Source organism: Herpailurus yagouaroundi, unplaced genomic scaffold, assembly GCF_014898765.1.
Source record: "Herpailurus yagouaroundi ecotype Mexico unplaced genomic scaffold, PumYag 140, whole genome shotgun sequence".
NCBI lineage: Eukaryota > Metazoa > Chordata > Mammalia > Carnivora > Felidae > Herpailurus > Herpailurus yagouaroundi.
The window spans coordinates 83922898-83935119 of NW_024412395.1; the positions used below are offsets into that span (position 1 = coordinate 83922898).

The window sequence follows — 12222 nt, forward strand, 5'->3', positions numbered from 1 at the left end:
CGGTAGTGGGTAAAAACAAGACTATTTAAAGTGCACTTACGGAGGTGAGAATGGCATAAAAGGTTAATATTACAAAGAGAGAAGTTAAGCAAAGGGAATGACTAGTATAAAAAGAAAGGCAAAACATAGAGATAATGAATGAACAATTATGGGTAGGACAGACATTATTAAACCCTTGAAAGTGACACCAAAGAACCTAAGGGCCATATGAGCAAAGAACAGGAAGCTGTGTGAGCGCTTTGAGGAAGGTAGGCAACTGTGACATATGTTTCTCCAGGTAACATGTCCCCACTCACGGCACTGGAGAAAAGGGGCATCTGTGTGCCGTAACCACCCTTCACTTTCACCTTCACTTATCCCTACAGCAAATATTTATGTAGTACTTGCCTGTGCTGAGGATACAAAGTCAACAGGACTAAGAAAATGATAGGTGGTATTTATCGATTGTATTGATCCTATTTCACAGGTGGGAAAGCTTGCCGTTTTAGACAGTTTATTGGACCCTCAAATACGTCTTTTTTTTTTTTTTCTGTTAAATAATAAAAGTAGTTTTGTTTTGTTTCCTTTACAGCCATGTTCCTTTTTGGAAACCAGTGGTATTTATGTATTTTTTAAATTCATTATTGTCTTAAATGCCAATTTTAAGTTGTTTTAATCAAGTAAGAATTTTCCTAATAAGCGAGATAAGAGAGAAAGCAAGAGATCACAACAAACCACCCCATTGGGAATGGGTTTGTCTCAGTTCTTTAGTTACCTCAACAGAATCTGCCCAGAAATATGGCTATATATTTTTTAAAAAATAATATACCCATGGGGCACCTGGGGGTCTCAGTCGGTTAAGTGCCCGACTTCAGCTCAGGTCATGATCTCACGGTTCATGGGTTTGAGCCCCGCGTCAGGCTCTGTGCTGACAGCTCAGAGCCTGGAGCCTGCTTCGGATTCTGGGTCTCCCTCTCCCTTTGCCCCTCCCCCTATTCACTCTCTGTCTCTCTCAAAATTAAAATAAAACATTTAAAAAACTTTAAAAAAATAATCTAGCCATGAAATTGAACCACAGAGTTCATTTTCTTATCTACAAGATAGACAATAAGTGGAAAAACTGTCATAAGAATGTTTTTGGTGCAATAAATTCACTGCTCTTCACATTTGCTACTCATAATTTGAGTCCAGGAAAGGAACCAAAATAGGGCATAAGATTTTGACCATCAGTTTCTAAAAGAAGGAACTTTTAGTGAAAATTAACATATATAGCAACACTTGGCAAAGATTCGAAGACTTTGGGAGGGCCCTGCCCACACTCATCATCAAAGCGTGTGTTGTATTTGTTCACCTAATCTTCCCATATTTTCTCTAGATATTTTCACTTTAAAATAGACAATGTTTGGAGACAGAGTAAGAGAGATTATGCAAATGTATGAATCTTAATGAGAAGTTCATTATTGAACATTTGACATGAATTTCAAGAAATGATAAAAGACCCTGGGATTTACGAGACTTAAAAGAAAAATCTCTGCTCCTGAGAACTTGGAAATTGCCAGTAAAAGAACTGAGACCCAAATGACAGAAGATAATGTATAAGCCAGATTACATTGTGCCCTATGGTAATGAATAGGAAGCAGGGCACAGTGATAAGCGTGGAATGATGATCAATATTTGGAATACTGAGATAGGCAAGAAGGTAATTAGGCCCATTATGGACACAGTTAGCACAGATAACATAATTTGGGAAATTCTACATTTGGATATTATGGGGAACTTTTTTTCTAAGCTAATGGATTTGCAATGATATCTATTAAAGCACATAAGACATTTTGCCTCTAGGGAAACAACAACAAAAAAATCAAATATACAAAATTTTCAGTTAAGTGTAATCTAAAGTAAAAAGACAAAGCGGGATATATTGGAACATAAAGCGGTGTTGTGACTTCCTACTTGGAATTTATAATAATTTTTCATTCAAACAGTTTTAAGGCTATTAATTTCACATCACAACTCCCCATGAAGCAAGTAAAGCATTTCCGTTGTATTTGCCCAAGTTCATTGCTCATAATACAGCAATGCCAAATTGATAATGAAAGTAAGCTATCTTGCCGAATTCCCAGCCTTCTTAAGTTTCACGCTGTGACCCCTGAATAGCACTGCAATCATTTTGATCCCAAATTTACTACTGGGCACAATTCCTTTATTTTAGAGGGAGGGGCAATAACTTAATTAATTTTCACTAAGTGCCTTGAGGGCCATTGATGTTATTGAAATGTGCAAATTAATACATTATTTATTTTTAATTTATCATAAGTATTTATTAATTATAAAGCTCTAGCTGGGAGAAACACTTGCCATGCATCTGAAAGTGAGTACCTTACCCCAAATAATTTCTTATGTTCTAATAAGAATGTATTGGAAGAAATTTCATCAATAATGGAAGATCCAATTACTGGTCTTCTGGATTAAGGCATTCTTTTATTGCAAGATTTTAATGCTAGAATGGGAAGTTCAAATATTGCCAATGAAATCTCAGACTAATTAAATGATTATAGCCTTAAGGAAAGGGCAACCAACACTCCACTTGCAGTCCTCCCAATGATAGCCTCTATCTGCGAGGAACAGATGGGCGCATATACCTTATTTCAAATGAAAAAAAATATATATAAGGAGCTGTTTGAAAAATCAGTTCAACTTTGGAATAAAAAAGGAATGACATTATTTCTTTATGAAGCCCTTTTCAGCTTTCTGCTGCAGGAATGGCTTTATGGTTTTATTGAAGAATGCAATGGTAGACCGAACCAAATGAATTGCGCTGGGCCTTCACTTACTTGGATGTTCACATGTGGCACAGAAGTAACAGTGAAAATAATTATCACTACTGCTTTGTGAGCGCATACTATGTGCCAGATACTCCTCCACACTTGTCCTACCCTATTTTTACAGATAAGGAAACTGAGGCACTGAGGTTAATAACTCAGGAAATAGGTGGCAGAGTAGGGGTTGGGGGGCTGTTTCATGACTTCCCCTCTTAATCACTCACTGTTAACAATGCTCTAGATTTTTATTCTCTGTTATCCTAATCACCTCCCTGTAGGGAACCAACAGCAGTCTGCAGCCGTAGGGCAGGAGCAGGAATCCAAGACTGAGTCAGAGAAACGGAGGTCCATATCCAAACAATCGTCTAGGAAGGACTTTCTGTTTTGTAATATGTTCGCATGGGACTTGCTACCTAGAAGGTGGGAGCAGTGGTTTCTCAGTGTGTTAAGGATCTGTTCTATAATGGCACCTGTTGACCCAGAGAGTAGCTTTCATGCCACCTGTTCCATGCCTGTGGGACAAAGAGTGGCACAACCCCTTTAAATCTTTAGTCTTGTGTGTGTCCGTTCTCTCTATAATACTGCGGTTTTCTGGATGACAGGGAATGGTGGCTATGTCTAAGGATTGGTGGGACCAAAAGACAAGATCCTGAAATTTCCCTCTACTCTTTGTGGGGAAAGCTTCTGGGCCTCAGTGAAGCCAATCCTTCCTTCATTTGGGAACAGATGAATCTTCGAAAGTACTTTAACATCTTTTAAAAACAATGTCAGTGAGGTATCTCTGTATGAGGCTTTTATTTTCAGGAAAAATTTGGCACATGGAACTTCCAGCGTATTTGTATTACACCACCTTGAGAATAATGTTCACCATGTAAGATCCCTCTTTTAGCATTCTAGATAACTGTAGTGTCATTTGTTTAAAGAAGTTTGTATATATCAAGTTCGTGTTTCTGACAGAAAGACACGTTTATCTGGATCGCAGAGAATGTGGTCACTGGATATAGAAGTCAGAAGTTAAAGTAATAAAGCTTTGCTAATAAAGTTTGAAGGAAGATTTATTCCTTGGCATTTGCAAGTAAGTAAGGTTGGCCTGGAAATCATTCACTGAAGAGTCATATTAAGATTAGTTCTGTAGATGCTCAAAATGGATCAAGTAAATGCTCAAATTTGGACAGTGTCCCCCCACTCTGAGACTGATAACATATGGTATTCATAGATCACTCTCTCAGATAATTGTTTAAAATCAACCACGGCCAGTATCACATCGACTACAGAAGAAAATATAAGGAGTCATCATATTTGGGGATGACTGCAATGGGCCAGGGTAACTGAGGTTTTGAATTTGATTAATCACTTTATACTACCCTTTCAGAGAGACCTCTACTTTTAATGGGAGCCTAGAAAAAATGTAATTCGTGCCACTGGTTAGGCTAAAAATAGGCAGTGAGTCTTCCCGTTCTGAAAGCTATAGAATTTCCTAGGTAGTGTCAACCTACATTTGAATGGGTGAGGGTAAGAATAAGGGAAAAGGAATTGAATGTGACCATTTATTGCACTCCATACAATCTTTGCATGGTAGGGTACTTTATTCCAAGTGTTTTGTTGGAATTTGGTGCTGATAACCATCAACTGACATAATAATCCTTCCCACAACCAGTAATATAACCTTGAGCTTCTGTCGGAAGCCCTGGGACACCCAAAGGAGATGTGAGACCCTGCTCAAGTCCCACGTCAGAGTCTCCTTTCACTTGGAAAATCAGTTCAGTGCCCCCTGGGAATCCTTGCAAAGACTTTCCTGATTTCAGATGTTCCTTTCTCATATCAGTCTGCCCCTGCTACATCCTGGTGACTCCCCAGGAATAAATATAAACACTTTTTCCAAGCCTCAAAACCCTTGAGCCCACATTACAACCTAGAACTCATCACTTTTTGCTTTTAATTTTACTACATACTACATCCAGTAAAGCTAGGTGTAATTGTGGCCAACATCAGTTGGTACTTCTGATTTGTGGCTTCTGTTTATTTTTGTAGGGTGAATTAATTGCTGGCTCTATTAATCCTGCAAAATCCATGAATCCTTAATGTTCAGTTTGCTTAGAATGAGTAACAATGTATTTGTTTCTCCTCAAATATGACTTCTTGCTGAGCTGCTTTTAGATAACGTGCCTTATATCTTAGATGATTTATTCACTTTCATGTTCTCTAGAATTTATTGCTAAAGGTTGACGTGAATACTTACAGTTTGGGCTCTAATATAATCTCCTGAATGGCAATTAATAAATAAAAGATGGTTACTACTGTTGACAGAGGAACTAAGCTTTCTCAGATAATGTTCTTCATCTTCTTATTTTCACCAAACTTCATGTCAGACTTCCCCAGGGCTTGATGGTGTAAAATATTTCCTGTAAACTCCAAAGCTTTTACTGTTGCTTCAATACCCCCAAACCTCTATGTTGCCTTTTGTTTTCTTGTCAAAAATGATCTTATCCAATTTCTGTTTCTTCAACTTACCTTCCTTCCTGAGAATATTAGAAATATGCCTCTTTCTGGATTTAGTAGTAACATGTTCTCAGTATTTATGACTCACAAGTAGCATCTGAAATTTGTTCCTGAAATTTCTGGTACTTTTTTTTTTTCCCACTTGATCTCATCTCTGTTGGGTTGATTAAAGATACACTGTTGCCTGTAAAATGCAGTGTTTGTTGTCATCATGTATATTGTTCAAAGTGCAAAATCGCCTCCTGTAAGCTAATGGCGAAACTGTAAAAACAACATCTGGTCTTTGTGTTTGCCTGCTTGACTAATCTTATCCGGGCAAATCTAGACTAATGCTCTTATTCTAGAGATGAGGACTCTGTGGGCCAGTGTCAGTAGCTTGACTCTAATCAAGCAGAAGGCAGAGGCCAAGTGTATCTGTAGGCAGTACAGAGCAGAAATGCTGAAGTTAGACTGCCTGAGGACAGCTCCCAGTTCTGACGCATATGGAGTGTGTAACTTTATACCGGTCATTTCACTTCTCTGGGCATGAGTTTCCTCGTCTGTAAAATGGGAAAGCAGCGCTGCTGTAAGGTCTGTAGTGAGGTAATGCAGGCAAAGCACTTAGAACAGGACTAAGCATGCTGTGCAATTAGCTATTAGAATTATTGTCACCATTCTGATTACTTATAACATATTCAGAACACATGCAAAAGAGTGTATTGTTATGCAGCTCTGTGTGTGTGCGTGTGTGCATTAGGCCTTTGCTGCACTTCAGTATTCCTTGTTTTGCTTAACACTGGGTTAAACTGGTGGCAGGGTTCATGGTAGGGACCATAGGAGAAGCAAAAATAGTGATGATAGTAAGAAAAGACGGTGTGGCTTATTGAGCCCTACTCGGTTTTAGGCATCGAGTTAGGTACTTTTATGTACCTAATCCTTAAAGTGTTCTCCATCTGCATCTATTGAAATACTGCAAAGTAGTTCATTCCCAGAAATGCAAATGTAGCCTCTGTGTGGTAATAATGTTCATAACTGGAGAGGATCGTGAGCTTTAGCCCTGGTGGAAAAGGGCCCTGATAGAATTCCTTCCATCTTTAAAATAATCTTTGTGCTGCCCGTATTTAGATAGCCTAATCCTGCCGTAGTCAACCAGAAGCCTGGCTGTGGCTGGGGATGGAGGTCACAGCATGAGTGAAAGGGGGCAGGTATGCAGGGAGAGCCAGTGTAAATGAAAAATATTGTATATCGGAAAACAAGCTACTAAAATTCACTTAGTTTTTTTTTTCTTTTTGGACTTATATATTATATTTAAATATTACTTCTTTTCTAGATACCCAAATAGAAAGACAATTTGGAACAATAAGCATTGACACAGACAAGTTGTTTTCGTTCTTGCTTTGCTTTATTTATTTATTGACTAAATAAATTGCCTTCATGATACATTAATAGCCACTAGAGTAAAGTGTTTAATCACAAAAATTACAATCACTTCAATGCTCTTTGATTTCCTTGCAGTATATTACTCAATAATCATAAAAATAGTGGTGGAAATAATAAAAGCTAGAATGTAGGGAACATTTGGGATGTGCACTGTGAGAAGGGCTCGTCATCTTAGATGCCCTGCATGTGTGTGTGTGTGTGTGTGTGTGTGTGCGCGCGCGCGCACATGTACACACAGTCTCATACATATAGTCTCCAGATACTGCTGGAATCTTTCAAACTCATATATATATGTGTATGTCTGCATATATGCACATATGCACATTTATTTAATATCTATCATCGTGTTAAATCTCACCACAACTTTATAGAAAAGGAAACTAAGGCTCCAAGAACTCAAACCAGTTGTTCCAAGTCACAAAAAAGTTGGCACACCTGGGATTTAAGCCCCAACCCTACGTACTCAACACCCCCTTTTGTAAGATGCTCAAACAAATATTTTTGGAACAACAGACTTTACCACTACACCACACTGTCTCATTTGGGAAAGGGTGACTTTTTGCCTTTCCTTTTCCAGAATCTCCGAGCAAAGATTTCGGTCCAACTCTGGGGTTGAAAAAGTCCAGTTCCTTGGAGAGTCTACAGACCGCGGTCGCTGAGGTCAGGAAGAATGAACTTCCCTTCCACAGACCCCGGCCACACATGGTTCGTGGCCGTGGCTGCAATGAGAGCTTCAGAGCAGCCATTGACAAATCCTACGATGGACCCGAAGAGTCAGAAGCTGGTAGGACAAAATGCTTCCTTCCCGGGTTTCTGCATCTCAGTATTATCCACGAATCATGGGCAAGAATGTATGCTTAACTACGAAGAAAAATGATTTAGGGATCACAATTATATTTTTGATATTAAAAGTAATTCATTTTCCTGATAGGTTTTGCCCTTTGGCTTAACGAACATGGAATTGGGTAACACAATATGCAATTTATTTGACAGTGCAAATATGCTAAAGAAATGCTCTCCTTCACCTTCTTACAAGGACCAACTGTCATTTACCCTTAGGGTAGGAGCACTAAGTATGCATTTCTTGACATTCTTATTGAAGTCATTAGAAGCAGCATCAACCTGAGGACTGACTGCATTAATTGGGCAGAAGCAGTTAGGTTACATTTGTGCTCAGAAACCTCTCCTGGAAATACACTCGCCCTGTTTGTTTCCCAGCATATGGGCTTTCTGAGCCGATCATGGTTAACAAGCTGGCTTTCAGAGATATTAGTGTTTTACCACATATCAGACCTTTCATACCACCGGCCAAACCACCAATTGTTCCCCACTCCCAACATCAAACCTTGCTCGAAGTAACCAGATTTCGGCAGTTGTCTCTTCAAAGGATACAAGTAGCCACGTGGAAGGGTAGGACTCTGGAAGGCCTTATTCATTCTTCTGTATTTTACATTTGAACTTTTCTTGATACACTAACAGAAAGTGCCCCTGACCACGTGTATTGATTTTTCTCTCCGTACAGACGGTCTGTCTGATAAGAGCTCTCGCTCCGGCCAAGGAGCTCTGAATTGTGAAGCTGCCCCTCAGGGGAGCTCTGAGCTAGAGGACGTGGAAAATAAAGCCAGGAAAATCAAAAAACCAAAAGAGAAGGAGAAGAAGAAGGAAAAAGGCAAAATGAAAGTCAAGGAGAAAAAGCTGAAAGAGGAAAACGGAGATCCTGAAAGGAAAATAAAGAAGAAAGGATTTGGTGCCATGCTGAGGTATGGACTCGCTGTGAAAGCACCACAGGATTCTTTTGCTTTCTGGCTTCTCCCGGTGAGATCAGTCATCTGTGTGCACCCAGGAAAAAGTCAGGCTTTCCCTCCTTTTTAGCCAAACGGGAAAAAATCTACATTGCGAATGGGCTTGCTCCTTTTCTGCAGAAGCAGAAGGAGCCTTCTTGGGTGGCTCCGGAAGCTCGTGGTGATGGCAGGAGGCTGTTAGAAATTTGTTGTGAAAGGAAGGCTAATGCCTGATAGAGATACGGGCAGTGCCCGCGGTCCTTGGTACCAAAGCGTTATGCAGGTAAATTGAACGCCTCTTCCATCCGTATAGGGAAAGCAAGAGGCGAGGAAGTCCCCAGCTGCTGCCTCTACAACACCTGCTCGGAGTTAGAGAACACAGGGTACTGAACCGCCCTCACCTGCCGCGTAGTGGTAGGTGTGTGCGTGGCCGGGCCTGCGGGTGCATCGGCTCTCAGCCGTGGAAGCCCTGTGGTCAGTGGACATGTCACTGGATCTGGAGTCAGATGAGCCTGTTCTTGGTCCGTGACCCTCCTCACACGAGCTGCTGGGCTTCACATGTCGCCCTGAGTCTTACCATGTTCCTTTTCACAGTGAGGCGAGCGTACCCGCTCTCCCAACTCAGCGGGGCTGGGGCACGAGATTCCGTATGCAGCCAGCCTGTCCAACGGGCATGGCTCAGCAGGGCACAGTCAGGAAAGCACTTTGTCTCTTCTCCTACAGCTGCTCCCAGATCTGCTTTGTTGACACTGACAGAGTGTCCACAATTTGACGACGTTACTCCAGATGATGGCTTTCTGGTTGCTTTGGGGATTAAAACCGCCTCTGCGTCAGGGTCTAAAATGCCAGTCTAATGTTCTCGAAACTTCCCGGCCCTGTCCCTCAAGCCTCAACCCCAAGGAGGGGCCCCACGATGTGGTGGTAGATTCCACCTTCTCCTGCTTCTCAGTCTCTGGACCCAGCGGGGAGGGAAGGAAGGGCCTTATTAAAATAGTGGTGGAGTTGTACTCAAACAGGTGTCTGGATCTGGCATAATCTGCTGACGGGGGCCTTTGTGGGCTATTTTTGTAGATTTTTCAGGAGTTCCTTATTGCCGCTACCTAGGAGATACATTTCCCACTGACCTCCTGAGACCCTCTGGCCCTTCATCTCTGACCTCACACAGCACACCCGGAGGTCTCCTTCCCCCCACCCCTGGCAGAGAGACTGTGATGGTGGCAGTTCGAGATGGCTGTAGCCCAACCCTCCTTCTGCAGCATCCACTTGGCTCACTGGAATTGCTGAGCTCTTGCCCTCCCCAAAAGATAGAAACGCAGCCTCTTCTCGTTGCTCCCCTCTCTCCTCATCCTGTCGTAGGGATGCCCCAACCAGCGTGGCACGTTCAGACTTCTCTATGGCAGAGCCGAGCCCCATTTTGTGCCTCCCTAGCTCCACAGCCACGTCCCAAACCCTTCCAAGCTCGCATGCATGGGGAAGGGAGCGGGTCAGTAAATGTTTGCAGGTCTCAAGCAAACAGGTAGGAAGGGGGATGGCCGTCTCCTCTACGGCCTTCACATTCTCTCAGGGGTGTTCTTGCAGCCTTCTTATTTATTTTATTGGGGGTGTGAGGGGGAGACACCCCTTTGCATTACTTTCTGTATTCCTGTAATTCTCCATCACAGAAAATCTCTCTCTCAGGGTCTACTTTTCCATGGGCTAAAGGTGAGAGGTGAGAGGTGATGCTGGCTACTTCTTATTAAGCCCCTAGGAGATGTCTCTGTCAAGAATGCTGGGTGGCATTTGTCATCAGATGTTTTCAGTTTGGGATTTTTCAACTGAAATTTCAGACAGAAACGCAAGTTCCGTTCCATGTCTGTTATTCATATATAACACATGAACATAAATATAATCTGTTATTATATATATATATGGAAAGACAGAGAGAGAGAGAGAGAGAGAGATCTTGAAATTGCAACGTCACATTTAGGCAATGCAGATAATACTGACACAGGGGGACAAATTTCTCAGTAGGCATTGGTTTGTTTTTCCTGGTGGTCTCTATAGACTCTGTCTTTCCAGTTGACATTTTGAATGTTAAACTTGCCCTTTTTCCAGGTAATTATTATGATTGCCAGAATTTGAGGGCTATGCTTTAAGCATCCTGATAATAATGACACGCACAATACAAATATATAGAGAGAATTGCCTTTGAATTTATTTATGGAGCTCAGAGGTTAACAGTGCAGGCTCTGCATGGGGAATGCTAAATTCAGTCCCGGCCTTTCTACCTCTCTTTCTAGGTAGCATTGGGCACATTATTTAATCTCTGTGCCTCAGTTTCCTCATCTGAAAAATGAGAATTAGAATATACCATTATGATGAGAATTATATTGGTTTGGTTACACGTAACATGCTTAGAATGGCACCTGGCAAGACATACACATTCAATAAATGTTAATTATTGTGGTAAGCAGAATAATGGCCACCTAAAGATGTCCATGTCCCAAACCCTGATACCTGTGAATGTTATGTTGCATGACAAAGGCAAATCACGATGCAGATGGAATTAAGGTTGCTGCTCAGCTGACCTTAAGATAAAGGTGATTATCCTGGATTTCCCCCAATGGCCCACGGTGATTACATGGAGCCTTAAAAGTAGAAGATGTGGCTATGGAAGGAAGGTACAGAGGAATGCAACATTGCTGGCTTTGATTTGGAGGGAGGTGGCCATGAGCCATGGAATGAGGGCAGCCTCTAGAAGTTGGGAAGGACAGAGGAGTGGATTCTCTCTGGAAAGCCTCCAGAAAGGAACGTAGCCTGCCGAATCCTTAATTTCAGCCCATTTCTATTGTTTAAGCCACTAAGTTCATAGAAATTACTTTTATATCATCAATAGAAAACTAATACAGTTGTTATAATTACTATTACTACTTCTACAATATCGTACTCATTTGTAAGGAAACAATTTCCTCTTTAATCTAAGGTGTTAAGGAAAAAAACTGTAACGATTTAACTAGAGTAGCCTATACATATAAAGACTGTTCGAACTTCACATATCCCATTTTCTAGACTATTACTAAGTCAAGCCTTAGCTCTGTGTTTCATCTCAGATGCTTTGATTTGGCATGTTCAGGCCCCGTTGCCCATAATTCAGAGACAGCTATTCTTTGTGTTGCCCGATAGACGCCATATTGGCCTGTGCTGGAAATCACAGGCCCTAGATCCTTTCGACATCTAGCAACTCCGCTTTGTTTCCTTCTCCTGTTTTAGCAAAATTAAGATCTGAAAGGTGGTGTTTGATTTTATCTCCAGTGTGAAAATAGCAACTGTTTTCCATAGCCTTTTGCGTCTGAGTTTGCGAGCATATTGGAGTTGCTGCTACATGCACACTTTCAACAGCAAAGAACACAAAAGCTGTTACCATTAGCCAACAGATTTTGCTTGAATTCTCATCTGTTGCTCAGATGCTATTGACTTAGTTTCTTTCTTATTTAAAAAAGATTGATCGCTTTTAGCTTCCCTAGGAGTTGGGTGTGTGGTTTAAATATGTATTATTTTTTCCATTATCTGCGTTCGCAGCCACTCTCCTGACATGGAGCTTTAATGTAGGATGTTGCCCCTGTGCCATGTACAGTGGCACCTGGCCGAGGGCACGAGTGGGGACCGAAATGGCCTCCCTCCCTTCACCAAACCACACGCCATGAAGGAGCGAATGTGTTAGCAGTGGCTTTGCTCTCGCTTGT

General features: G+C 41.4%; 1 protein-coding gene across 1 annotated transcript in view; it reads left to right on the forward strand.

The window, feature by feature from the left end:
* Positions 1-12222, forward strand: part of PARD3B (par-3 family cell polarity regulator beta) — a 1026938-nt gene that overhangs the window by 717658 nt on the left and 297058 nt on the right. Inside the window, exons 28-29 of the mRNA XM_040474679.1 lie at positions 7297-7503; positions 8242-8479. Of these exons, the coding sequence (XP_040330613.1) occupies positions 7297-7503; positions 8242-8479 (445 nt within the window). The remainder of the gene's footprint in view (positions 1-7296; positions 7504-8241; positions 8480-12222) is intronic.